The sequence below is a fragment of the Corythoichthys intestinalis genome, chromosome 13, assembly GCF_030265065.1.
Source record: "Corythoichthys intestinalis isolate RoL2023-P3 chromosome 13, ASM3026506v1, whole genome shotgun sequence".
Lineage (NCBI taxonomy): Eukaryota > Metazoa > Chordata > Actinopteri > Syngnathiformes > Syngnathidae > Corythoichthys > Corythoichthys intestinalis.
Window position 1 is genome coordinate 8,313,185 of NC_080407.1, and position 27,980 is coordinate 8,341,164.

Sequence of the window (27,980 nt, forward strand, 5' to 3'; positions counted from 1 at the left end):
TTCAAGCCCATGAAAGTCATATAAAATATTGAATTTGGATCTCACAGCACTACTACTTAATTCGCTGATGTTATGTAACATATTTTTGTATTTGAAGTACATTTTTTGTTCAATTTTCACACTACTTTCTGTAGACGACAAAACTTTTGTCTTGCCAAAATTTGACCTTTATGTCTTCATTTAATGATAAATCTTTTTTCAGTGAAACAAATATATTTTCATACGTTCAACATCATTTGGGAGGGTCTTAGCTTTCATACGAGCCATTTCTGAAACCAATTGAAAAATTAAAAGTCAGGTTATTCGCAATTGTTTCTACAAAATGGATAAGCGACAAGACTATTGTCAGGGACTGTATACTAATCCACTGCAGTGAATGAGTTAAACCTGAAAATGGACTCATTAGTTTTGGCAAACGGTGCAATGTCTCCACCCATCTTCTCTTCTTTGCAGGCTTTGGCTTCCACATATCAACCAAAAATGTAAGAAGCTCGCCTTTTGTTTCCACTAAAAACAAGGCTGCATACCGTTTCACTTCATCACTGAGTCGCCTGTAGATTGCTTTCAACTTGTCCACTTTGGTGTGACTGATTTTGCCTAGTGACAGCATCTGAAAAGCAACAAAAAGGCACAACGTCAATAAAATGGATGCATAAAAACACCAACAAAAGCCTTGTGTTAAGAGGCCTGCTGTGATAAACCGCAAATGCTTTCAAACACTTTTCCAAACCTTTATCGGAAAAAGGCAATCCTCAACATTAACTCATTGGGTTCCAGTGTTACAGTGGTATGAAATAGTATCTGAACCTTTTGGGATTTCTCACATTTCTGCATTAAATCACCGTTAACTGTGATCTTTTTTAAAATCGCACAGATGAAAAAACAGTGTCTGCTTTATCTAAAACCACCCAAACATTTATAGGTTTTCATATTTTAATGAGGATAGCATGCAAACAATGACAGAAGGGGAAAATAAGTAAGTGAACCCTCTGCCTAAGGAGACCCAAAGAGCAATTGAAACCAATTTTTACCAAACAATTTAAGTCAGGTGTGTGCCCACTCACTAATGGGTGGTTTAAAGCTGCCCTGCCCACTATAAAACACACACCTGGTAAGAATTGTCTTGAGGAGAAGCATTGTCTGATGTGCATCATGGCTCGGTCAAAAGAGCTGTCTGAAGACCTGCGATCAAGGATTGTTGATTTGTATAAAGCTGTGAAAGGATACAAAACCATCTCTAAAAGCCTGGATGTTCATCAATCGACAGTCAGAGAAGTTGTCTACAAATAGAGAGAGTTTGGCACTGTTGCTTCTCTCCCAAGGAGTGGCCGTCTGCCAAAGATGATGCCAAGAGTTCAGCGCAGAATACTGAAATCACTGGTACAGTCCAATATCTCTGTGCATACATTAACTATATGTAAAACTATGGCCAAGAATGGTGTTCATGGGAGGACTCCACAGAGGAAGCCACTGCTGTGTAAAAGGACATTGTTGCTCGTTTGATGTTCACAAAAGGCACTTGGACATTCCACAGGAGTTTTGGCAAAATATTTCATGGACTGATGAAATGGTTGAATTGTTTGGGAGTAACACATAACGTCATGTGTCGAGGAAAAATGGAACAGCTCACCAACATCAACACCTCATCCTCACTGTGAAGCATGGTGGAGAGAGCATCATGATTTGGGGCTGTTTTGCTTCCTCAGGGCCTGGACAACTTGCAATCATTAATGGAAGAGTGAATGCAAACATTTTGCAGGAAAACCTGAGGCTGTATGTCGGACAGTTGAAGCTAAAAAGAGGATGGATGCTGCAACAAGACAATAATCCAAAACACAGAAGTAAATCAACTTCTGATTGGTTTCAGAAGAACAAAATACACTTTCTGGAGTGGCCAAGTCAATGTCGAGACTTGAACCCCATTGAGATGCTGCATGGTGGAGAGAGCATCATGATTTGGGGCTGTTTTGCTTCTTCAGGGCCTGGACAACTTGCAATCATTAATGGAAGAATGAATGCAAACGTTTTGCAGGAAAACCTGAGGCTGTATGTCGTACAGTTAAAGTTAAAAAGAGGATGGATGCTGCAACAAGACAATGGTCAAAACACAGAAGTAAATCAACTTCAGACTGGTTTCAGTAGAACAAAATACATGTTCTGGAGTAGCCAAGTCAAAGTCCAGACCTGAACCCCATTCAGATGCTGCGGCATGACCTAAAGACAGCGATTCATGCCAGACATCCCAGGAATCTGACTGAACTACAGGAATTTTTTAGAGACGAGTGGGCCAAGATTAGTCCTGATCGATGTGCCAGACTGATCTGAAGCTACAGGAAGCGTATGGTTGAAGTTATTGCTGCCGGGGGGGGGGGGGGGGGGGGGGGGCACAAAATATTAAATGTGATGGTTCACTTACTTGTTTGTCCCCCGTCTGTCATTGTTTGCATACTATCCTCATTAAAATATGAAAACCTATAAATGTTTGGGTGGTTTTAGTTAAAGCAGACACTGTTTTTTCATCTGTGTGATTTTGACAAAGATCTGATCAAATTTGATGATTTTATGCAGAAATGTGAGAAATTTCAAAAGGTTCAGATACTTTTTCATACCACTGTATGTGTGAGGGTAGTTGGTAAAAGAAAAACATGTATGTTGAAAAGAGGCTTATCTGCTAGCCTTCCCTGTCAAAATGGATTGGACACCTATCGCCATCAATGAGTTAAAAAGCAAGCGGGAACCACTTGAAGATAAAGAACTTGAGGTAGAAAATGTTGATGATTTCCCCTTTTTGCAGCACCTTTAACTGGATTATCGGTGTTTTCACTAAAAAGACTGCTGTGGTTAAATTTCACCCCGTTGCGTGGTACTTTAGTGTGTCACAATGATGGAAAAGGCGGACAGGTGCTCCTCTCTTATCTTGGGAGCCAGGCCAGTCGGGATGAGGGGATAATGAGAGGATAACCTTGACTGTGCCGTAAGTACCCTCAACAACACAAACATGTACCGCAATGTGACTTTTAAACATAGATAATTATGTTGTTTACGATTTGTTTTGTTATACAATATCTGCCCGCTTGTCAAACGCACTCCTCCAAAGGCTCAAAAGAGCAATGAGGGTTCATCAGATAATAGGGTTTGTCGTTAATAAGATTTATCCTGATGTCTTGCAGCTTGTTAACAGTCAGACAATGTCAGGTCGAGCACAACGTCGGCGTGTGTTCTAAAAATGTGTCGCAATTTTCCATTTTGAAATATGAAGTGGGTCATCCAGGCCAGCATGTTCATTGTTAGTCATGGAATTGATCACAGGCTCCGGAACAAAGCTTTATTATCGCCACGCTCAGCATTTAGGAATGAAACAACGGCAAATTTGGAAGCGTATGACTCACCGAATAAGATCGGTGTTGTGATTTTTACAGTCACAGATGACGAGGCAGTGAAACGGCAGACATCTTGGCTGCGCATTGAACATTTGATCTGAAACAGCCTGGAGCGTTTGGAGGCAGGCCTCGCCCCTTCTGCTCATGATGAGACTTATCTGCAGCCATTAAAGAGAATAGGACGATTTTATGGGGTGAGCGGGTAAGGCGTAACATGTGGCCGGCCATCTTTGATGTGAGACAATCGCTAAATTATATTTATGCGTGCCGTCAGTATCTCCACATGCATGCAGAACTAGGTGAGTGGAGCAAGTGGGGCAATACAGTGGGGCAAATAAGTATTTAGTCAACCACCAATTGTGCAAGTTCTCCTACTTGAAAAGATTAGAGAGGCCTGTAATTGTCAGCATGGGTAAACCTCAACCATGAGACAGAATGTGAAAAAAAAACAGAAAATAACATTGTTTGATTTTTAAAGAATTTATTTCCAAATTAGAGTTGAAAATAAGTATTTGGTCACCTACAAACCAGCAAGATTTCTGGCTGTCAAAGAGGTCTAACTTCTTCTAACGAGGCTCCACTCGTTACCTGTATTAATGGCACCTGTTTTAACTCATTATCAGTATAAAAGACACCTGTCCACAACCTCAGTCAGTCACACTCCAAACTCCACGATGGCCAAGACCAAATAGCTGTTGAAGGACACCAGAGACAAAATTGTAGACCTGCACCAGGCTGGGAAGACTGAATCTGCAATAGGTAAAACGTTTGGTGTAAAGAAATCAACTGTGGGAGCAATAATTAGAAAATGGGACACATACAAGACCACTGATAATCTCCCTCGATCTGGGGCTCCATGCAAGATCCCAACCCCGTGGAGTCAAAATGATAAGAACAGTGAGCAAAAATCCCAGAACCACACGGGGGACCTAGTGAATGACCTACAGAGACCTGGGACCACTGTAACAAAGGCTACTATCAGTAACACAATGTGCCGCCAGGGACTCAAACCTGCACTGCCAGACGTGTCCCCCTGCTGAAGAATGTACACATCCAGGCCCGTCTGCAGTTCGCTAGAGAGAATTTGGATGATCCAGAGGAGGACTGGGAGAATGTGTTATGGTCAGATGAAACCAAAACAGAACTTTTTGGTAGAAACACAGGTTCTCGTGTTTGGAGGAGAAAGAATACTGAATTGCATCCGAAGAACACCATACCTACTGTGAAGCATGGGGGTGGAAACATCATGCTTTGGGGCTGTTTTTTAGCAAAGGGACCAGGACGACTGATCTGTGTAAAGGAAAGAATAAATGGGGCCATGTATCGAGAGATTTTGAGTGAAAATCTCCTTCCATCAGCAAGGGCATTGAAGATGAGACGTGGGTCGGTCTTTCAGCATGACAATGATCCTAAACACACAGCCAGGGCAACAAAGGAGTGGCTTAGTAAGAAGCATTTCATTGTCCTGGAATGGCCTAGCCAGTCTCCAGATGTCAACCCCATTGAAAATCTGTGGAGGGAGTTGAAAGTCCGTGTTGCCCAACGACAGCCCCAAAACAGATCTGCATGGAGGAATGGGCCAACATACCAGCAACAGTGTGTGAAAAGCTTGTGAAGAGTTACAGAAAACTATTGGCCTCCATTATTGCCAACAAAGGGTACATAACAAAGTATTGAAAAGAATTTTTGGTATTTCCACCATGATTTGCAAATAAATTCTTTAAAAATCAAACAAATGTGATTTTCTGTTTTTTTTTCCCCCACATTCTGTCTCTCATGGTTGAGGTTTACCCATGTTGGCAATTACAGGCCTCTCTAATATTTTCAAGTGGGAAAACTTGCACAATTAGTGGTTGACTAAATACTTATTTGCCCCACTGTAGATGGTTAAGTGAGGAGCATTTCGAATATTTTTGACACCTCATTTGACTTCATAAAAGGAGCTGATGACATGCAGATCCACATGAATGCAATGAGAAACAATGGTAAAGGGAGAATGTTCTGCATTGATCCTAATAGTCTGGCTAATGCATGGCAAAATACAACTTCAATGATCATGACTGTGAGGGGAATCATCATCTCTCTCGCTATCTTCCCCGTCATGTTCTGATATTGACTTTTTGATTTGGAATGGCGCCCGCAGGCAGACTGAATCACAGCGAGAAGGTGAGGGCCCTTCACTTGTAATATTTCCCTTCCACTGTTCCATCTGCGCTCGGTTCTACTTCCGTCCTGGTGAAATGAATGCTATGAATCACAAAATAATCTAGGTGACGGCGTGACGAAAAAACAATAACCCGTGAATGGATGTTGGAAAGTTGGGGAACTTGCAGAGAGAGGGAAAAAAAATAGACTAAAAGGAACTTTGCTTTCATGTACGTGCAAAATAAACACCCGATGACCTCAATCATCCAAATAAACTGGAAAACTTGAAAACAACAGAATGTTTACAAAGGGTTGTAGCATGAATTTTGAATAAAGTCGCGGTTTCGCATTGTAGATTTGGACCAACCATAAGCTTAATTAACTTCTGATGCAATGTTAGAATGTGAAGTTACTCCCAGCACACAGAGAATCCTTAAGCAGTGCAAATGAATTGAGAGCATCCACGCTAGTTAATGACATCCGCAAGTGTGTCCGCGGGAGCTTTTTCATTTCCATGTGGCAACTGTTGGTCCAATCTGACGGTAGTTTCTGATAGTGTATAAAACACCAGCCAAGATTAAAACAAAATTTGTTTTTATGCTTTGCCTTCATTCCCTTGTGATGGTAGGAAACATTAAAAATTAATACAGGACATAGAAGCAATAACACTCATTTGTAAGTCTCTAATGATGAGTGTGGGCAAGGTCCTTTGCAGAATTAGATCTTACGCATCTTTAACTCTTTGGCTGCCATTGACAATGATGGATGTCCAATCCATTTGGCTGGCAACGAAAATAGGCTTTCACATAGAGTAGTATGAAAAAGTATCTGAACCTTTAGGAATTTCTCACATTTCTGCATATAATGAACCTCAAATTTGATCTGATTTTTGTCAAAATCACACAGATGAAAAAACGGTCTGCCTTAACTGAAACCACCCAAACATTTATAGGTTTTCATATTTTAATAAGGATAGCATGCAAACAATGACAGAAGAGGGGAAAAATAAGTAAGTGAACCCTCTGCCTAAGGAGACTTGAAAAGCAATTAAAACAAATTTTTGACAAAAAAATTAAGTCAGGTGTGTGGCCAATCACAGATGAGTGGTTTAAAGCTGCCCTGCCCACTATAAAGCACACACCTAGTAAGAATTGTCTTGATGAGAAGCATTGTCTGATGTGCATCATGGCTCGGTCAAAACAGCTGTCTGAAGACCTGCGATCAAGGATTGTTGATTTGTATAAAGCTGGGAAAGGATACAAAACCATCTCTAAAAGTCTGGATGTTCATCAATCGACAGTCAGACAAGTTGTCAACAAATGGAGATAGTTTGGCACTGTTGCTTCTCTCTCAAGAAGTGGCAGTCCACCAAAGATGACACCAAGAATTCAGCGCAGAATACTCAGAGAGGTAAAAAAGAACCCTAGAGTGTCTGCTAAAGACTTACAGAAATCACTGGCACAGTCCAATATCTCTGTGCATACATGAACTATATGTAAAACTATGGCCAAGAATGGTGTTCATGGGAGGACTCCACGGAGGAAGCCACTGCTGTCTAAAAAAAAAAAACATTGTTGCTCGTTTAATGATCGCAAAAAGGCACTTGGACACTCCACAGATGTTTTGGCAAAATATTTTGTGAACTGATGAAACCAAAGTTGAATTGTTTGGGAGTAACACACATGAGTGGAGGAAAAATGGAACAGCTCACCAACATCAACAACTCGTCCCCACAGTGAAGCACGGTGGAGGGAGCATCATGATTTGGGGCTGTTTTGCTGCCTCAGGGCCTGGACAACTTGCAATCATTAATGGAAGAATGAATTCAAAAGTTTATAAGGATGTTTTGCCTGAGGCCATCTGTCAGACAGGTGAGGCTAAAAAGACAATGAACCAAAACACAGACGTAAATCAACTTCAGAATTTTTTCAGGAGAACAAAATACACGTTCTGGAGTGGCCACGTCAAAGTCCAGACCCCATTGAGATGCTGTGGCATTACCTAATGACAGCGATTGTAGAGAAGAATGGGCCAAGATTAGTCCTGATCGATGTGACAGACTGATCTGAAGCTACAGGAAGCGTCTGGTTGAAGTTATTGCTGCCATAGGGGGAGGGGGGGGGGGGCGCAAAATATTAAATGTGATGGATCCTTAGATAATTTTCCACCTTCTGTGATTGTTTTCATACTATCCTAATTAAAATATGAAAACCTATAAATAATTGGGCGATTTCAGTTAAAAGCAGACATTGTTTTTTCATCTGTGTGATTTTGATAAATATCAGATCATATTTGATGGTGACTTTATGCAGAAATGTGAGAAATTCCAAAAGGTTGATACTTTTCATACCACTGTACTCTGCCTAGCAGCAGATGACAGCTCTAATATTTGCAATCAACACAAATTATTGCTAAATATGTGAGCTTTTATCAATGGCAGCTTAATGCGGCTGGGTTTACAGTAAAAACTGCCCTTGGAAGTGGAAGCTGACTGGTAGGAAGAAAGATTGCTGCCTTTACTTGTGTTCAGTTCATAAAAAGGCTAAAGTCGATGGGGAGAAAAAAAAGCATCCCCTGAAAGTCAGTGAAGTGCTCTGAGTCATTTCCATCCTCGGGGAGACCTGCTGACTTCCGAGCGGGGCAGGTTGCCACCAAGGTATGGCTGCTGTCAGAGGACAACTATTTTCCTCACAAACAACAAAATCTTGCGGCATCACTCAAGTTTTCACAATGCCGCCCAAATGGCGACGGCAATTACGTAATAGCGCCGCCCCTCCCATCCCCTCCGAGTCGGCACCCTCCCTTTCTCCCTCCTCCCGCCCTCGCTCACCCTCATATTAATGACACAGCATCGCAGGCAGCGGCAGTTCCCCTGCACTCTCTCATCCCTGCAGGTTGCGTTCATTCATAACATCCTTACTGGATCGCACTGACTTTTTCTTCTTTTCAGTGCACTATTTCTTTGCAACTCAAAATGAGGACCTTTCTGGTTTGTGCCGCTCTGGTGCTTGCAACAACATCCCATGCGGTGGACTTTCTAGGTAGTTCACAGCAGAAGTGGGACGCAAGAGGACACAACACTTTGGGAGCAGACCCTAGTTCCTCAGGCTCTTGCAGCATCAAGCTGAGACCTTCCGGCAATTGCGGGGCCATGGCGGACGATGCCGAGGAGTGCCCCTACCAGGTGACACTACCTCCTCTGACCATCCAGCTGCCAAAGCAATTCAGGCTGCTGGAGAAGACCATGAAGGAGTTGCAGAGCCTGAAGGAGGTGGTGAACAAGCTGAAGAGTAGCTGCCAGGAGTGCGGCGGCACAAGGGGGAGCGGAGCCTACGGGCACCAGCAGGCGGACCAGGGACAGACAGCGGATGTAGACTTGACTAGGCAAGATGTAGAAAGTGGGTCCAGCCAAGAAGAGAGGGACAACGGGATGGTGTCTGGACCTTCTGTGGAAGGCACTAATCTGGGACACCAACATAATTTGGGGACAAACACACCCGGGTCAAGCAGTATGCAAGAGATGCAGGTAAAAAGTACATTTTTATCATTGGAAAATCCTGAATTTTTGTGACGTTCTTTCAAAACTTCCCCCAAAAACACCAATTTCACTAAATATACTAGGGCTGCATCTATCGAATATTTTAGCAATCCAGTATTCGACTGAAAATTCTATCGATTAATCGCGTAATCGGATAAAACATTTTTTTTTAGGTAAGGGGCAAATATAAATATACACGAGAAAACAAGACATTTCATCTACTATTGAACCATTTTCAGTCAATGTCTTTATTTTCAATGTACATTGTTGAAAACAGCCAACAATTGCACCTCAGAAGTGACTAGAAAAAAAAATTAATTTACTGCTTTCACTCAAAAACTTCTAGATCTTATAAAATTTTTTATATATATTTCTTACCTAAAAATTTCATTACGCTTGATAACACACTAGCGCTGCAGCTATCGATTATTTTAGTCGTCAATCATTCGATGAAATAGTTCGAAAAATCGAGTAATCAGATAAACATGAATAAAATAGAATACCTGAGCTGGGCCTCAAATGGTATTAAAAAAAATAATAATAATAATAAAAATAAGGATTTACATATGTACAACAAAAGAACAATTGGCTAACTTACACAGCAAAAGTCCACTAGCTTAAATGCTATAAAATACTAACGTGTTTTTTTTTGTTTGTTTTTTTAACAATGCTCTCAACAAATGGTTCAGACAAATATTCCCACAAAAATTGGCTAAATATAAGTTTAAACTAAATTACGAAGGCATTAAAAAACATTAGCTCAAAGAAAAACCTAGCTTCTGTTGGTCTTAACAGGAAGCAGCCGGATTTGGCCATGTAAAATGAGGCAGACTAGAGGGGTGTGTATCCACCCAAATCAATGAAACTAAATCCAAACACTTTCAAAAACACACCAGAACAACGCCGTTTTAATTAAACGAATACTCGAAGCAGCAAAATTTAATTTGAATCTTTTTTTCTAATCGAATACTCGAGTTAATCGATTAATCGTTGCAGCACTAAAATATACCCAGTCAAATAGAATGTAAAAAAGTTAAGTACCGAGTTTCTTACTCTATAAACAGTGTTGGGAATAGGCATTCCCCACCATCTGAATGACCGTAAATTCTTGTGTCGCCTAAGCTTGTTGACTCGCACATTGGCAGCCATCCAACAATCACGCAGTCGCTTTCCATTCTCAAAATTCTGGCTGATCGAATAACTCATCTGTGTTATTCTAGGTGAAGCTGAATAGAATGTCCATTAGCCTGCGCAACGCCAGGAATCAAATCACAACTTTGCAAGGCAGAATGGAGGGCCTCAACCTGCTCAACATGGATAACGTGCAGTCCATGGTGGACAGACGCGTGGAGAACATCACTGGGGTGGTCAACAAGCTGAGCTCCACTTGCAACACGCAATGTGCGGTCCAGAATACGCCACAGTGTAAGAAGCCCTCTTCTATATTGTCAATTGCTTACATATGACTGCAGTTCTAGAATGTTTAGATAAGGAGCTTCTGTGTACATCAGTGAATAGTTTCGGAAATATGTTCTCTCGACTTCTTACGTAAGACAGTAGCGTTGAAGTGCCCGTGACATTCCACTTCATTCCTAAAATGGGGAGAGGGAGAAAAAAGGCCTCGTAAGCATATACCGTAATTTTTGTACAATAGGCCGCTACTTTTTTCCCTCATTTTGAATCCTGCAGCTCATTTGTTAATTTATTTGGGTTAATAGGTAACACTTTTTTTGACAGCGACATAATAATACTGTCATGACACTATCATGGGCATTACTGAATGCTTATAACAGATGTCATTAACTCATTCACTCCCTGCCATTTTCACCGGAGCAAGGCCCTTTGCTCCCGGCCGTTTTACTGGATTTTGACTGATTTTGCAAGGCCCACAGAAAATCCTGTTCTGTTGCTATATAAACTAGGGCTATCAAACGATTAAAAGTTTTAATCAAGTTAATCACGGCTTAAAAATCAATTAATCGTAATTAATCGCAATTCAAAACCATCTCTAAAATATGCCATATTTTTCAGTAAAATATTGTTGGAATGGAAAGATAAGACAAGACGGATATATACATTCAACATACAGTACATAAGTACTGTATTTGTTTATTATAACAATAAATCCACAAGATGGCAATAACATTATTAACATTCTTTCTGTGAGTGATCGACGGATAGAAAGACTTGTAATTCTTAAATGATAAATGTAAGTTTGTATATTGTGACTAAATATTGCCATCTAGTGTATTTGTTGAGCTTTCAGTAAATGATACTGTAGCGACTTAACTGTTCTGCCCAAATGCATGATGGGAAGTGGTGCAACCATGACTGTGTGTGGTGGCAGCAAATGATATATCTTCTCTGTGTTGGGTACAATACAGGGTGTTAAGAAAAAGATCAACTCCTGTTATTCTTGCACACGTCACTTCCCACATTATTTTTAGTTGTTGTGGGAGAGATGTTAAAGCTTTAGCCAATTAAAAGCACAGCTCTAATTGCTGCTTGTATCTACTCCACTAGCTTGACACTGCCTCTTAGCTCTGTATATAAGGAAAACGGCGCCATTATAGGTTGTTTGCGGCAAAGCGTGAGTGGGTCGTGCCGCGCATGCGTTAATTGCGTTAAATATTTTATCGTGATTAATTTTAAAAAAATAATTACTGCCATTTAACGCGATAAATTTGACAGCCCTAATATAAACATGGAACCCTCCAAAAGAAAGATTACTCTCTTCTTTCGACATGGAAAAAAGTTAATTCATAACTTTTTCCATTCTTTAGAAATCAGCATTAGAAAATAGCTTAGTTTGAGCAATTTTCCAATTTCTGATTAAAAAAACAGAAATTGAGCTTTTTTGTGAAAGCATACATATCAAACTTTGACTTTAACACAGCTATTTTTTGCTTTAGTTACATCCCAAACATCTGAATGTTTTCGTTCTACAAAATAACATAAACAACAAGACAAATAGAGCTTTTGATAGCAAACTAACAATTTATTTACACATAACTAACTGAGAGACGACGCTGTTGTTGCCGCGACAGTCACGTAAACTTTTCCCTCATCGCCGCCTGTCTCATAAAGATGGATTTTTTTTTGTCTCTGCGGGGTCTGCTCGGCAAGCAGCACAGACTCAACGACATCGTCCGCTGCACTGGTGGTCCCGGTCGTTCTGCTCGGTCGTCTAGCGCCTGGCATCCTTCCGCCGGCGCCCCGGCCGTTCGTTGCCGTTGAATCGGGTTGCGGGGTCTTACCAAATGCCCTCCAGTGGCCAGTTTTATTGCTTTAAAATGAATTTTCAGCTTTGTGCTTTGGAGCTCAGTTGAATCAGAACCCAGAGATGTCTCTTATGAAAAAAACGCAACAATTAAAAATAGAACGTATTTATACGTTTTTGGGAGCAAATGAGTTAAGTGTCATCTGGCAAATGATGTCAATAACCCCATTTATGTCCAGCTTGGATCTTTTACATCTATTTAAAAGTGAGATAATTCGCGAGATGACACAAAATGTCATCTGTCATAAGCGATTATTAATGCTCATGGTAGTTTCATGTCATAATGATAATGGTTTAATGGCGCCACTGTCAAATAAAGTGTTACCAAATACCTTAACTAGCAATTATTGAAACAACTAGAACTATAACTGAAGAAATAATAGGCACAGAACATGCATTTTGATTGTTACTTACATCTTTAGCGCTGCAATGCATTCTAGGAGGCATGTTGGATAATAACAGTGTTGGCAGCAGGTGGAAGCAAAGGTTGAATGTCTCCCCCAAGGGAGCAGTGATGGCCAAATGAAGCTTCTTGAAGCAATGAAGCCAATTGGTTCAAAGCTTCATGATGGTTCATTTAGTCATATGACAGTCGTATGATACCGCTGTCAAATAAAGTGTTTTACCGGTTAATATTTTTTTGGTGTAAATATCCCATAATACACTGAGGACAGCTGCAGTTTATAGTCCGGTGCGGCTTATCTTTGAACAAATGCCGTTTTCGTGTCAAATTTGGTGGTTTGCGGCTTATAGTCAGGTGCACCGTTCAGTCCGAAAATTACGGTAAATGGATTATAACAAGATAGGGAAAAGCAAACAAACTATGAAAGCACATTCCAGTTGAAAAGTGAAAGAGAATAGGATGCTATATAAAGATATGTTTTGTGAGCCACAGATTTATTTCTAAGCAGATTAGTGGTGTGAAGGGAATCCCAGTATTCAATGTGCCTTTTTCTCCTTCAAAACTCCAATTCAACAAAAATGTTTATCACGAACGCATGTGTCCTTCATCATCCCTTCAAAAAAAAAAGATGTGCCTTTTTCCTCTCGGCTTAACTTCCTTCTTTCCTCACTCACCATCTAATCCCGCTTTCCTGTATGCCTCGCCCGTTTTGGAGGTCGTGCCCCTGAGTGCTCAGTCCTGCGTGAAACAACTAATTCTCATTATCTTTTGCCAACAACACAAGGAGCAATGTAGGCGTCTTTCCTGACATTAGTCACGGGTGCTTGATGGGGTCAGTAACGCTCGTCTTTGCACATCAGTCGGAGACTGTTCGGCTCAAGGAGCGGCTAATGGTTCTGACACAAGTCGTGCCTGGAGTGTCTGAAGCGAATCCAAAGGAAAACAAAAAGAAACAGCTGTTGCCTTGGAGATTGGCAACTATCTGATGACGGACGACTTTTATGATCCATCCCAGATGTAAAATTAACACCAACACTAGAGGAGTTCCAAAAAATCGATTATCAAAAACAAAAACGTTCAAAAACGATGACCCGGCAGTTATTTTTTAGCGCGAGGGGGAAAGAGATAGTTCGTTGCTCCTTGTCTTTCAGATGTCCAGCAGTAGTTTTAAGGCATTTCATTTGAAAAATCCTGAAGTGTGTTGCTAAGACCTGAGTGCGTCCATAGGAGGTGAGTACACGAACCCTCTTGTACTGTGTAGCCTTTATTGTTGTTGTTTTTGAGATGTTAATAGTTAGCGCCGAGCTAATTAGCTAATTCGCTCACCTGTATTTCATATGCAGAACATGTAAAACCATGACTAAGTACAGGGGTAACACTACAAACATGCGAAGTAGTACAGAAATCTGTTGTTGCACGTGATGCCTGGGAGCCGACAGGCGTGTGCGCGCGTGGGCGGGCAGGGAGAGAAGAAAGTGCGCACGCTGTAATGAGTGTGTGTGTGGCGGTGTTGTTTTTTTATGTGCTCGGCAATAAACGCCACAAGTTAAAAGTGATCAAGAGCAGTTGTAATTTCCAACTGTAACTCCTAGAGTTACACAAGGGAGGTAACACTGTGAAGACAAAGTACAGTGGGGCAAATAAGTATTTAGTCAACCACTAATTGTGCAAGTTCTCCCACTTGAAAATATTAGAGAGGCCTGTAATTGTCAACATGGGTAAACCTCAACCATGAGAGACAGAATGTGGGGAAAAAAAACACAAAATCACATTGTTTGATTTTTAATTTATTTGCAAATCATGGTGGAAAATAAGTATTTGGTCAATACCAAAAGTTCATCTCAATACTTTGTTATGTACCCTTTGTTGGCAATAACAGAGGCCAAACGTTTTCTGTAACTCTTCACAAGCTTTTCACACACTGTTGCTGGTATTTTGGCCCATTACTCCATGCAGATCTCCTGTAGAGCAGTGATGTTTTGTGGCTGTCGTTGGGCAACACGGACTTTCAACTCCCTCCACAGATTTTCTATGGGGTTGAGATCTGGAGACTGGCTAGGCCACTCCAGGACCTTGAAATGCTTCTTACGAAGCCACTCTTTTGTTTCCCTGGCTGTGTGTTTGGGATCATTGTCATGCTGAAAGACCCAGCCATGTCCACCCCCATGCTTCACAGTGGGTATGGTGTTCTTTGGATGCAATTCAGTATTCTTTCTCCTCCAAACACGAGAACCTGTGTTTCTACCAAAAAGTTCTATTTTGGTTTCATCTGACCATAACACATTCTCCCAGTCCTCTTCTGGATCATCCAAATTCTCTATAGCGAACCGCAGGCGGGACTGGACGTGTACTTTCTTCAGCAAAGGGACACGTCTGGCAGTGCAGGATTTGATACCCTGGCAGCGCATTGTGTTATTGATAGTAGCCTTTGTTACTGTGGTCCCAGCTCTCTGTAGGTCATTCACTAGGTCCCTCTGTGTGGTTCTGGGATTTTTGCTCACCATTCTTGTTATCATTTTGACGCCACGGGGTGAGAAGGGAGTTGAAAGTCCGTGTTGCCCAACGACAGCCCCAAAACATCACTGCTCTACAGGAGATCTGCATGGAGGAATGGGCCAAAACCCCAGCAACAGTATGTGAAAAGCTTGTGAAGAGTTACAGAAAACGTTTGGCCTCCGTTATTGCCAACAAAGTGTACATAACAAAGTATTGAGATGAACTTTTGGTATTGATCAAATACTTATTTTCCACCATGATTTGCAAATAAATTCTTTAAAAATCAAACAATGTGATTTTCTATTGTTTTTTTTCTCCACATTCTGTCTCTCATGGTTGATGTTTACCCATGTTGACAATTACAGGCCTCTCTAATATTTTCAAGTGGGAGAACTTGCACAATTAGTGGTTGACTAAATACTAATTTGCCCCACTGTATATGATGTTTGAAATGATTTCCACATTCTGTCTCTCATGGTTGAGGTTTACCCATGTTGACAATTACAGGCCTCTCTAATATTTTCAAGTGGGAGAACTTGCACAATTAGTGGATAACTAAATACTTATTTGCCCCACTGTATACTGGTTAAAAGAAGTCTTATTTCTAAAGACACCTTGTTTGTGTCCAGAAAATGTGGAATCAATTCCACCAGTGTAAATTTTATTGTATTGTTGAGAGAAGTACTCCCTTTAAAATGGTTAATGTTTTTGCACTTTCGTGTAAAAAAAATAAATAAAAAAGCAGCTTAAGGGCAGCTTTTTGTTGTATACATCATTCCTGTTGAATCATAAGGATATTTTAAATAAATAATGGATATAAATTTGGTTGGCTACTTTATTAATCCGTAATGTACCATGCATCGATAATTGTGATAATCGCGATAATTGAGATTATCGTCAATACCGCGATCAACGTTCAAAAATTGAATCCTAGCACCCTGAATCGTACTCGAATTAAATCATGGGGTGCCTAAGATGGCACACTCCTAACCAACACAACTCGCCGAGATCAAGGTTCATGAGAAAACGTTCATGTTTTGGCATTTTTCACCAGTCAAAGTACTTAGAGAAGAAATCTGCAGGGCTCCCCTGACTTAGGAGTCTGCGACCGACTAACAAATTGCAGTGAGAAATGTTCGATTGCACGTTTGAAACTGTGAAAGGAGAACTGCACCCACAAATTTGAAATAGATCACGTGCACCAAGACTTAGCGTTGCCGGAGCTCTTTGAAAAGTCATCGTGGCGCATCAGTCACGCAGTGCCGAGCAAAAGCAAAAGTTGCCATTTTAGAATACACAGCTCACAGTGCATTTATCCAGGCTTATTTTGCCAGCCCACATCACTGCCGCCAGCACTAATCTTCCCTTTTCGCTCCTGCAGGGATGAATTAGGGCCTTGAGGTGAACTGACAGGAATTAATGATCACGTTCGGCTACATTAACTCACTTAAACAATGAGAACTGGTACAGACTTCTCTACATAGCCCTTGTGACTGAAATATACAATCTCTTCCAAGAAGGCATTCGTGTTTGACTTCCATAAAAAAGAGTAGCGTTCTATCTAAAAGGCAGGGCTCCTCCACTATCTGCAAGGAAACACATTTGTATTCCCGACGGGTGATCTTACACGAGGACGGGCTGTCATGTTGCATTTTGTTGCCAGTCACTTATCTCACCGCAGTCAAACAGGACTCGGCGATAATTCAAGCTGTAACTGTCGCTCACGTGACTCGTCAAGTGAGCCGGAAACCCATTAAGGAATCCAAACGACGCACCGGGAATCGTGTAAAACAAAAAGCTGGCAATAGGGTCATCAATTGAACGGCAAGCTATCCATGACAAGAACCTGTGAAGCATCATACGCACTTTGTATTTCTCATGTGTCAACTCAGCGTAATGGTACCAGAATGTACCATGAACATGCGTATGTTTCTCCTCTTCGCAAAATTCCATTCGTCGCCCGCAGATATGAACGTCTCCGCCTCCCTAATCTACAGACCTACCAGCACAACAAAAATGAAAAAGAGTTCACACGCAGTCAGTCCCAGTGTCAGCAAGATGTAGGCCCCGTGGGAAAAGTCACTTTAATCCCGTTTTACACTTTCCAACATTTTTTGACAAGTCTTTTTTTCCCATTCCCAAGAGTCCGAACCGTCTTTTAGCCTCGCATGCAGCAGCGCAATTCACTGGCAAACAGACGTGGGTAGAGTAGGCAAAAATTTTACTCGAGTAGCGTTACTTCTAGAGCTGCAATGATTAATCGATTAACTCGAGTATTCAATTAGAAAAAAAGATTCGAATTAAATGTTGCTGCTTCGAGTATTCGTTTAATTATTGTGGTGTTGTAATGGTTTATTTTGAAAGTGTTTGCATTCAGTTTTATTGATTTGAGTGGATACACTGCCCTCTAGTCTGCCTCATTTCACATGGCTGAATCCAGCTGCTCCATGTTAAAACCAACATAAGCTAAGTTTTTGTTTGAGCTAATGTTTTTTTTTAATGCAGTCGTAATTTAGTTTATGGGTTAGAGCTGGGAATCTTTGGGCACCAAACGATTCGATTACGATTCAGAGGCTCCGATTCGATTATAAAACGATTATTGATGCACCCCCCTCCTTTTTTTTTTCTCTCTTTTTTTTTTTTAATGTTTTGTACATTAGTTCCAAAATTGTTCAAAAATACTCTCATGCTAAACCACACTACTATATCAGTATCAAGTTAACATATAGCAGTAAACAAATATACAAAAATAACATTAAATAAAAAACTCCAGTCCCCATTCTGTATCAGCAGCTTTAAACTACATTCAATTAATTTAATGTTGTGAATAAACCGTTAAATTTGTTAAAATTGCTCCCGTTATTCCATAATTTCCCTTTTGTCTACTTTCGACATGTGAAAGTTTTAAAACTATTGTAAAGATAGATTCAAGTCAGTATTTTACCGATTTAGGAGTATTTTAGATATACAGTTAATTAGGTTTGCTTGGAAGGTTCGCTACAACAGCCTTGCAGGGAAGTGTACTGCTTTAAGATGGCGGCCGTTTATAACGCCCGCATCTAGCTTTTTGTAGATGTGCTGCTAACACTACCAAATCTATATTGCATCTAGTCCTATATAAATGATATCCACCATAACATTATATGGATGTACTTTGTAGCAGCTTTTCAGCAGCAGTCAGGTATGTTGTTGTGTTTTTTTATCTCGTTGCATGAGTTGAGCTAGAGCCATGAGTTGAGCATTGGCATTACACGAGGGGCCGGGTAATGGGAAGCATGATGTTTAGCTACTCTCGCTCCGTTCCGTCCCGAAGACCGTGCGGCGCGCTGAGTGTTGTGTACTTCCGCTTTACTTCGCATATTTTAATAATCGGAATTTGGATGTTTGTGAATCGTTCTCGAATATTACACGGCCGAATCGCGAATAATCTAAGAATCGGAAATTTTGCACACCTCTATTATGGGTATACTATATTATACAGTGGGGACAACAAGTATTTGATACATTGCCGATTTTGCTGGTTTTCCTACTTGCAAAGCATGTAGAGGTCTGTAATTTGTATCATAAGTTCTCTTCAACTGTGAGGGACGGAATCTAATACGAAAAACCAGAAAATCACGTTTTATGATTTTTAAATAATACATTTGCATTTAATTGCACAAAGTATTTGATACATCACAAAAATCGAACTTAAAATTTGGTACAGAAACCTTTGTTTGCTATTACAGATACCAAACATTTCCTGTAGTCCTTGACAAGGTTTGCACACACTGCAGCAGGGATTTTGGCCCACTCCTCCATGCAGATCTTCTCCAGAGCCTTAAGGTTTCGGGGCTGCTGCCGGGCAACACGGACTTTCAGCTCCATCCATAGATTTTCTATTGGGTTCAGATCTGGTGACTGGCTAGGCCACTCCAGGACCTTAAGATGCTTCTTATGGAGCCACTCTTTAGTTGCCTTGGCTGTGTGCTTTGGGTCGTTGTCATGCTGGAAGACCCAGCCACGACCCATCTTAAGGGCTCTCACTGAAGGAAGGAGGTTGTCAGCCAAGATCTGGCGTAGCCCCATCCATCCTCCCCTCAATTTGGTGCAATTTGGTCCTGTACCCTTGACAGAGAACCAGCCCCAAAAAATGATGTTTCCTCCTTCATGTTTCACGGTTGGGATGGTGTTCTTGGGGTTGTACTCATCCTTCTTTTTCCTCCAAACACGACGAGCCGAGTTTAGACCAAAAAGTTCAATTTTGGTCTCATCTGACCACATGACCTTCTCCCATTGCTCCTCTGGATCATCCAGATGGTCAGTGGCAAACTTCAGACGTATCTGGACATGCACTAGCTTCAGCAGCGGGACCTTGCGTGCGCTGTAGGATTTTAATCCATGACAGCGTAATGTGTTTCCGATGGTTTTCTTCAAGACTGTGGTTCCAGCTCTCTTCAGGTCATTGACCAGGTCATGCCCTGTAGTTCTGGGCTGATCCCTCACCTTCCTCATGATCAGTGATGCCCCACGAGGTGAGATCTTGCATGGAGCCCCAGAACGAGGCAGACTGACCGTCAAATTGAACTTCTTCCATTTTCTAATCGCTCCAACAGTTGTTACCTTCTCACCAAGCTGCTTGCTTATTTTCCTGTAGCCCATCCCAGCCTTGTACAGGTCTATTATTTTATCCCTGATGTCCTTACACAGCTCTTTGGTCTTGGCCATTGTGGAGAGGTTGGAGTTTGTTTGTTTGAGCATGCGAACAAGTGTCTTTTATACAGGTAACAAGTTCAAACAGGTGCAGTTACTTCCGGTAATGAGTGGAGAACAGGTGGGGTTCTTAAAAAAGAACTAAGAGCTGAAATATTTACTAGTTGGTAATGTATAAAATACTTATTTCATGCAGTTAAATACAAATTTATTATTTAAGAATTATACAATGTGATTTTCTGGAACTTATGATACAAATTACAGACCTCTACATGGCTTGCAAGTGGGAAAACCAGCAAAATCGGCAGTGTATCAAATACTTGTTCTCCCCACTGTATATTATTCATTTTGCCGTTTTTTGTGGAAATATGTGTCTGAACCATTTGTTAAGCGCACTGTAAAAAAAAAAAAAGTTAGCGTTTTATAGCATTCGAGCTAGTGGACTTTTGCTATGTATAATTTGAAGTTATGGAATAATGCAATGAGAATGCAAAGACTTAAATAATTTGATTTTACTATGTCGTCAATTCAGTGTCAGTCTGTCAAGTGGGTTGCCTGTAGGGATTTTTTATGTCCAGCAGGTGTCAGTATTCAATGACACAGTATCCACACTGTGTCAACACAGTGTGTCACTGTGTCGACGCGCTTCATGAGGTCTCACGGACTTATCACTAGTATAACGGAGTCATGTGGCTATTTTGCGACATCTCATTGGTAAAATTGGTAGAGCTACTCTTGGCATCGCTGGCACAAAAAAACAAGATTAATCTAATATGTAGAATAAAGAGGGAAAAATGTAATGACTTATGTAGCCCAAATTTTTCACAAATCTACTCAAGTAAAAAGTATAGCTTCGTAGAAGAGCATTTTTCTCAAAAGGCTACTCAAGTAAATGTAACGGAGTACACGCAACGTGCTAATACCCACCTCTGCGGGAAACAGCTGCTTAATTTTTGGCTGCTGTACACGTCCAGTCCATTTGAACTTACTAAAAGATGTTTTAAATTTGTACAAGTCGGAGTTCTCAGCACAAATTCCAGACATGGACGGTCATGTCGAGATACAACCCGATAAGGGCACCACTGAACGTTATTATGCAAAACTGCAGACGTCCCCGATAATACGCGCTTCACAAGGGGACACCTTTTATTAAGTCAGGGGGAAAAGTTGGCGAACCGTTTTGCGTTGGAATACAGTGCCCCAGGATTTAATTCAGCACTGAAAACTTTCATTATGATTAAAAACGGAATTACTTTCCTCAGCCTCCCATAGCCTCGGGGGCCATTTCTATTACGCTACTCTTGGCAGGACTGAAAAAAAAAATAACAGTGAGAGCAAAGGGAAAAAGAAGATTGAATATCATCCACTCACTTTTCCCTCACAAATAACCCCGCTTCAATTCACTTTCTGTCTTTCCGCCCCCCCGCAGTCATTTTAGCCCCGCGGGACTGTTCAGACTACAATGTGCTGGAGACAAGGAAAAATGGCGTGTATCGCATCACCCCTGACCCCCGCAACGGGACGTTTGAGGCCTATTGTGATATGGAGTCTTTTGGTGGCGGCTGGACGGTTATACAGCAGCGACTCGACGGGTCTGTCAGCTTCAACCGCACCTGGGCTGAATACAAGAAAGGCTTCGGCAATCTCAGGTAAAAGAATTATGTGCCGTCTCGTCCTTCGTTTACCGTCACCCGACTCTCCCCTTGCAACTCGTCCCCCCTGCAGTCGTAAAGTAAATTCAGTATGACTAACAGTGTCCTCTTGTGAACAAGTATATAGCTCTCTACATAATTTATCGCTATCTCTTTCGCCCTTTATCTATCGTTCCCTTTTTCTGTAGAGGTGAGTTCTGGCTGGGCAATGACCACATCCATCTGCTGACAAAGGCCAAAGACATGACGCTGCGTATCGAGCTGGAGGACTTTGAGGGGGTGCGCGAGTACGCCAAGTACGACCAGTTCTATGTGGCCAACGAGTACCTGCGATATCGGCTGTCAATCAGTGGATACAGGTGTGATTTCTCAACAGGATTGATTATAAAAGCTCACAAATTTAAAAATAATTTTTGGTTATGGCAACTGTCATCTGCTGCTAGGCGGAATATGGCGGAAAACACAGACAAGACTGAAAAAGCATTTTTCTGCTCTTGCACTCCTCTTTAAAAGAAACTGCTGTATTTTAAGCCAACAACTATTGTGTTTGATAGAACAATATGTCTACAGTCCCTGACAAGTCTTGTCGCTTATCCATTTTGTAGAAACAATTGCTAATAACTAGGGTTGTTCCGATCATGTTTGTTTGCTCCCGATCCGATCCCGATCGTTTTAGTTTGAGTATCTGCCGATCCCGATATTTCCCGATCTGATTGATTCAATTCCAATCATTCCCGATAATTTTTCCCGATCATATACATTTTGGCAATGCATTAAGAAAAAAATGAATAAAACTCGGACGAATATATACATTCAACATACAGCACTTAAGTACTGTATTTGTTTATTATGACAATAAATCCTCAAGATGGCATTTACATTATTAACATTCTTTCTGTGAGAGGGATCCACGGATAGAAAGACTTGTAATTCTTAAAGGATAAATGTGACTTTGTATATTGTGACTAAATATTGCCATCTAGTGTATTTGTTGAGCTTTCAGTATATGATACTGTAGCCATTTAACTGTTCTGCCCAAATGCATGATGGGAAGTGAAACCATGACTGTGCGTAGTGACACCAATTGATATATCTTCTCGACGTTGGGAAATAACATAGGGTGTTAAGAAAAAGATCAACTACTACATTTCTTCCCCACATTGCTTCCCACGATATTTTCTAATTGTTGAGAGAGGGATTTTAAGGCAGTAGCCAATTAAATAAAGGCTCCAAAGACTGCCAAAATTCACTCTACTCATTTTACGCTGCCTTTTAACTCTATATATAGGTAAAACGGCGCCATTACAGATTGAACGCGACAATGCGTGAGTGGGTCGTGCAGCGCATGCGTTAATTGCGTTAAATATTTTAACGTGATTAATTTTTTAAAAATTAATTACCGCCGTTAACGCGATAAATTTCACAGCCCTACTTTAAGCCAAAACTAAAGACACTGGATGAGTGTAAGACATTTTGTCTGTAACGTTAAATACAATTAGAAAACGATTGAATTAAAAAATATATATATATACAGTGGTACCTCTACATACGATCACTTCGACACACGATCTTTTCGACATCCGACGTAAAATTTGAGCCGCCATTTGTTTCTACATCCGACGAGTTGCTCGAAATACGACGACACGACAGCACTGCAAACGAACCCACGGTGGATTTTCTTATGTGAGAAATCAACACAGTTTTCAAAAAAAGTTGATAGAGTTGGAGAAACAAGGAAAAAAGTGATGCTTACCTTTGAAATGAAGATGCAAGTTATAGAAAAATATGAGCTTGGGGTGCGCGTCCCTGAACTGGCTCAACAATACAGCTCCATGATCCTCTTATGACCACCGTTCGCCACTATTTATAAGTTAAGGTGACAATTATTATTGTGGTAACATTGCCAAGGAAATCGCCAGCTTTGTCACGTTTTTATCATTTATTTAAGAACTTATCCAACACAAAACGCTCATTGTCTTAAGCAGTTGACTGCTCTCAGGAAAACGAAAGTATTATCTCTACCGCACCGACCTATCTCACTGGAGACGTCACCTTCGCGGTGCGTTCAGGGACAGTAAAAAGTGTCCGCCATATTAGAATCCGATTCGTTACATTATTTTCAGGAATAATTATTAATTCTTCTTCTTCTTCTTATATTATTCTGAATTATTTATTTATAACTTATTTGTTTTTCTATGTTTAATTGCCATTTGTAACAGTGCCAGCAGTATTTATTAAGAATTTAGTGTATGTTTTTAGGCTTTGGAACGAATTAATGGAATTATAATGTATTCCTATGGGAAAATCCTGCTCGACATACGACCATTTCGACTTACAAACAAGGTCCTGGAACGAATTAAATTCGTATGTAGAGGTACCACTGTATATATCAAAAAAGGCATGTCCGATATTTTTTTGCTGATTCCGATACTTTGAAAATGACGTGATCGGACCCGATCGATCGGGACATCTTTACTAATAACCTGACTTTTAATTATTCAATTGGTTTCAGAAATGGCTCAAAAGAAAGCTAAGACCCTGCCAAATGATGTTGACTGTACAAAAATATATTTGTTTCACTGAAAAAAGATTTGTTTGATGAAGACATAAAGGTCAAATTTTGGCAAGACAAAAATTTTGCGCCTACAGAAAGTAGTGTGAAAATTGAACAAAAAATGTTCTTCAAATACAAAAATATGTTACATAACATAAGCGAATTAAGTAGTGGTGCTGTGACATCCAAATTTGTTATTTTGTATGACTTCCATGGAGTTCGGCAAGGATTCATACAATTTATTGATGAAGTCATCAGGAACATCAAAGAAAGCAGTCTTGCATGCCTCCCAGAGTTCATCAACATTCTTGGGTTTCGTCTTCCATGCTTCCTCTTTCATCCTACCTCAGAAATGCTCAATGATGTTCATGTCTGGTGACTGGGCTGGCCAGACCTGGAGGATCTTGATCTTCTTTGCCTTGAGGAACTTTGAGGTAGAGATTGAAGTATGCGATGGAGCACCATCCTGCTGCAGAATTTGTCCTTTTTTATGGTTAGGAATGTAAGAGGCAGCTAAGATTTGTTGATATTTCAGACTATTTATGTTGCCTTCCACCCTGCAGATCTCTCGCACACCCCTATACTGAATGTAACCCCAGACCATGATTTTGCCACCACCAAACTTCACTGTTTTGTGGCAAAAGGTGGATTTCTCAGATGAATCTTCCATTGAATTACACCACAGTTGCTGCAAATATTGCAGGAGACCTACTGGAGCCCGCATGGATCACTCAGAAAACAGTGAAGTTTGGTGGTGGCAAAATCATGGTCTGGGGTTACATCCAGTATGGGGGTGTGCGAGAGATCTGCAGGGTGGAAGGCAACATAAATAGTCTGACGTATCAACAAATCTTAGCTGCCTCTTACATTCCTAACCATAAAAAGGGACAAATTCTGCAGCAGGATGGTGCTCCATCGCATACTTCAATCAAGATCCTCAAGCACTGGCTAGCCCAGTCACCAGACATGAACATCATTGAGCATGTCTGGGGTAGGATGAAAGAGGAAGCATAGAAGACGAAACCCAAGAATGTTGATGAACTCTGTGAGGCATGCAAGACTGCTTTCTTTGATGTTCCTGATGACTTCATCAATAAATTGTATGAATCCTTGCCGAAGCGCATGGATGCAGTCCTTCAAGCCCATGGAGGTCATACAAAATATTAAATTTGGACCTCACAGCACCACTACTATGTTATGTAACATATTTCTGTATTTGAAGTACATTTTTGTTCAATTTTCAAACTACTTTCTGTAGGCGACAAAACTTTTGTCTTGCCAAAATTTGACCTTTATGTCTTCATTAAATGATAAATCTTTTTTCAGTGAAACAAATACATTTTTGTACATTCAACATCATTTGGGAGGGTCTTAGCTTTCATATGAGCCATTTCTGAAACCAATTAAACAATTAAAAGTCAGGTTATTAGCAATTGTTTCTCCAAAATGGATACGCGACAAGACTTTTGTCAGGGACGGTAGGATAATTTTGAAATTGGGTCAAATTGGGGGTGTCAGAGTGAAACTTCAAGTCAACTGAGTGTTTTCCGCCATATGCTTTTAAACTATTATTCATAAACCTAATCTGTTTTTAATATAAAATGTCTTATTTTACTAGTGACCACAGCACACGGTCTGTGAATACTTTACATAACAAGGTTAATCGAGATCATGTCATTGCAGTGGGACCGCCGGGAACGCCGTCACCTTTAACAAGCACTTCAACCACGACCAGAAGTTCTTCTCCACCCCGGACCGCGACAATGACATGTATCCCTCAGGGAACTGCGGCGCCTACTACAGCTCTGGCTGGTGGTTTGACGCCTGCATGTCTGCCAACCTCAACGGGAAGTACTACCACAAACGGTACAAGGGGGTCCGGAACGGCATCTTCTGGGGAACGTGGCATAACATGTCGACGGAGTACTACCCAACCAACTACAGGCAGGCTTTCAAGACGGTCAAGATGATGATACGGCCCAAGAATTACGTTCCGTAAAAGGAACAGGCGGGGTAAAATTCACGGACAAAAGTAGTACCGCTGTTCTGCCAAAATGTCCTACCCTTGCAAAAAGGTCAACACCAATTCCACCTGAAAGAGACTGTAGACTCACATGCACATACTTAAACATGTCAACAAACTTTACATTAAACCGACCAAACAAAAGTGACCATAAATGATGGACAAATAGAAATATCACACGATCTGTGGAAAAGCCAGCCTCCATCGGGGGTCATCATATCAAACGAGGTGTTAAAATGAACAATTTTGCCCTGGTTCCGTCAATAATCCACTTCCTGTCCTGCTGCATCTTTCTCTTAAACCAGCTTAGACTCGGCTCAGAGCACAGACGCAGTTAAACTAATGAGCTATCATTTCCCCCTCTCTAAACCCTTTCATAATTAACAACAGCCATTCAAGAGAGGTATTCAAAAGCTGCAATTTTTGTTGTTGTTTTTTGGGGAGGGTTGTGTGTCAACCTGGTAAATGCAGCTCTATACAAGTAATCACCTCCTTAATTTTGGTTTTTAATTAAACTCAGATCTTATAGCCATGCTCCATCATCTTATAGCTATGAAATCATTTGCGTTTTAGTAATGATTCTTTGCATTATATTGGACAAAAATAAACAGCGGGACTGCAGGAAGACATATAACCATGTTGTTTTTCAACCACTAAAAAGTCATTATTACAAGAAACAAAAAAAGAAGTCAACTACTTGTACAATACTGCCACCCAATGCCACATCACTGTATCGCACCACTTTATTCCTTCTAACACACTGTGAATGAGCAGAATGCAGGAAATATTTGTTTTCCATAATAAGGACGTGTACAGTATTTATTTTTATTTGTGAAATTTGATAGACTTTATATGTCCGGGAGTTATACGTAAACAAGGTCTAATGATGTTAATATTTGACCAAGGAAGAAGACATTGTTGTGGCCATTCATAGTAAATTGATGAGTGTTTGGAGCTTTGCTTATGTGTACAATGTTTTCTTTCATTCATATCCATTGTCATCCCAAAAGAAATGCACTTTTATATTAAAAAAAAAAAAAATAACAACAATAAAGTCCCATTTAAATGGCTTTGAATGTCTGTTGTCACTTGTTCATACCTGTCAAGTTGTACGGTTTCGGCGTAATTTGTACGAGTGAGCACTGATTTTTAAATGTGTACGCCGTACGTTCAAAATCTGTACGTTTTTCATGCATTTTGTTTTTTTTCTCTGTTCGGATTTTGTCACAGTTTCGGCAACGAGACAATGCTCCGAAAAGGTGTGCGTTACTATGCATTACTACGTTGGTTGAATGACGCGAGAAAAGTCAGAGAAACGGAGAGAGAAGAGCAGGAGTGGGAAGAGTGTTGTGACGCTGTTGCAAACGCGATGCTAGGCTAGGGGGCTCCAATATTTCCTGACTGTAGCCGACAGTCTACAATCTACTCGGCACCGTTAGCAAGCAGCCGCCATCTTAAAGCAGTAGACTTCTCAGAAAAGCACTGTTGTAGTGAACCTTCCTAGCGAACTTAAGTAACTTTTTCTGTAAAATACTCCTAAATCGGCAAAACTTTGACTTGAATCTATCTTTAAATCAGTGCTTCTCAATTACTTTCTGTTGCGCCCCCCCCAGGAAGACGTAAACGTTCCGTGCCCCCCAACTCTCTGCCACCATTGTAAATATACTGTAGTATCATTTGTCTATAAGATTATTATTATTATAAGTACACTTCTGCATAATTATCCTTTTTAATATTAAAGAAAAAAAGTGTAAAAAGAACACATCGATACTGTAAAAATAGACTCAAGATACATTTTTTTGAACGTTTGACACTGA

At 40.7% G+C, this 27,980-nt stretch overlaps 2 protein-coding genes across 6 annotated transcripts in view; one reads left to right on the forward strand and one right to left on the reverse strand.

The window, feature by feature from the left end:
• ccdc146 (coiled-coil domain containing 146) overlaps positions 1-27,980 on the reverse strand; it is a 124,127-nt gene that overhangs the window by 40,877 nt on the left and 55,270 nt on the right. For all 5 annotated transcript variants that reach the window (XM_057855067.1, XM_057855069.1, XM_057855066.1 and 2 more), the window contains one exon: positions 528-610. In XM_057855067.1, coding sequence (XP_057711050.1) covers positions 528-610 — 83 coding nt within the window. The remainder of the gene's footprint in view (positions 1-527; positions 611-27,980) is intronic.
• fgl2a (fibrinogen-like 2a) lies at positions 8,398-27,233 on the forward strand. The gene is made up of 5 exons (XM_057855071.1): positions 8,398-9,051; positions 10,284-10,488; positions 21,364-21,583; positions 21,775-21,945; positions 25,824-27,233. Exons 1-5 carry the CDS (start codon positions 8,500-8,502, stop codon positions 26,137-26,139), a joined length of 1,464 nt encoding a protein of 487 aa, XP_057711054.1. The 5' UTR covers positions 8,398-8,499; the 3' UTR covers positions 26,140-27,233.

Coding starts and splice junctions, on each gene's coding strand:
- fgl2a (XM_057855071.1), top strand. CDS start 8,500: ATGAGGACCTTTCTGGTTTGTGCCGCTCTGGTGCTTGCAACAACATCC. Junction 10,489..21,363: donor GGTCCAGAATACGCCACAGT/GTAAGAAGCCCT, acceptor GCCCCCCCGCAG/TCATTTTAGCCCCGCGGGAC. Junction 21,584..21,774: donor AAAGGCTTCGGCAATCTCAG/GTAAAAGAATTA, acceptor CTTTTTCTGTAG/AGGTGAGTTCTGGCTGGGCA.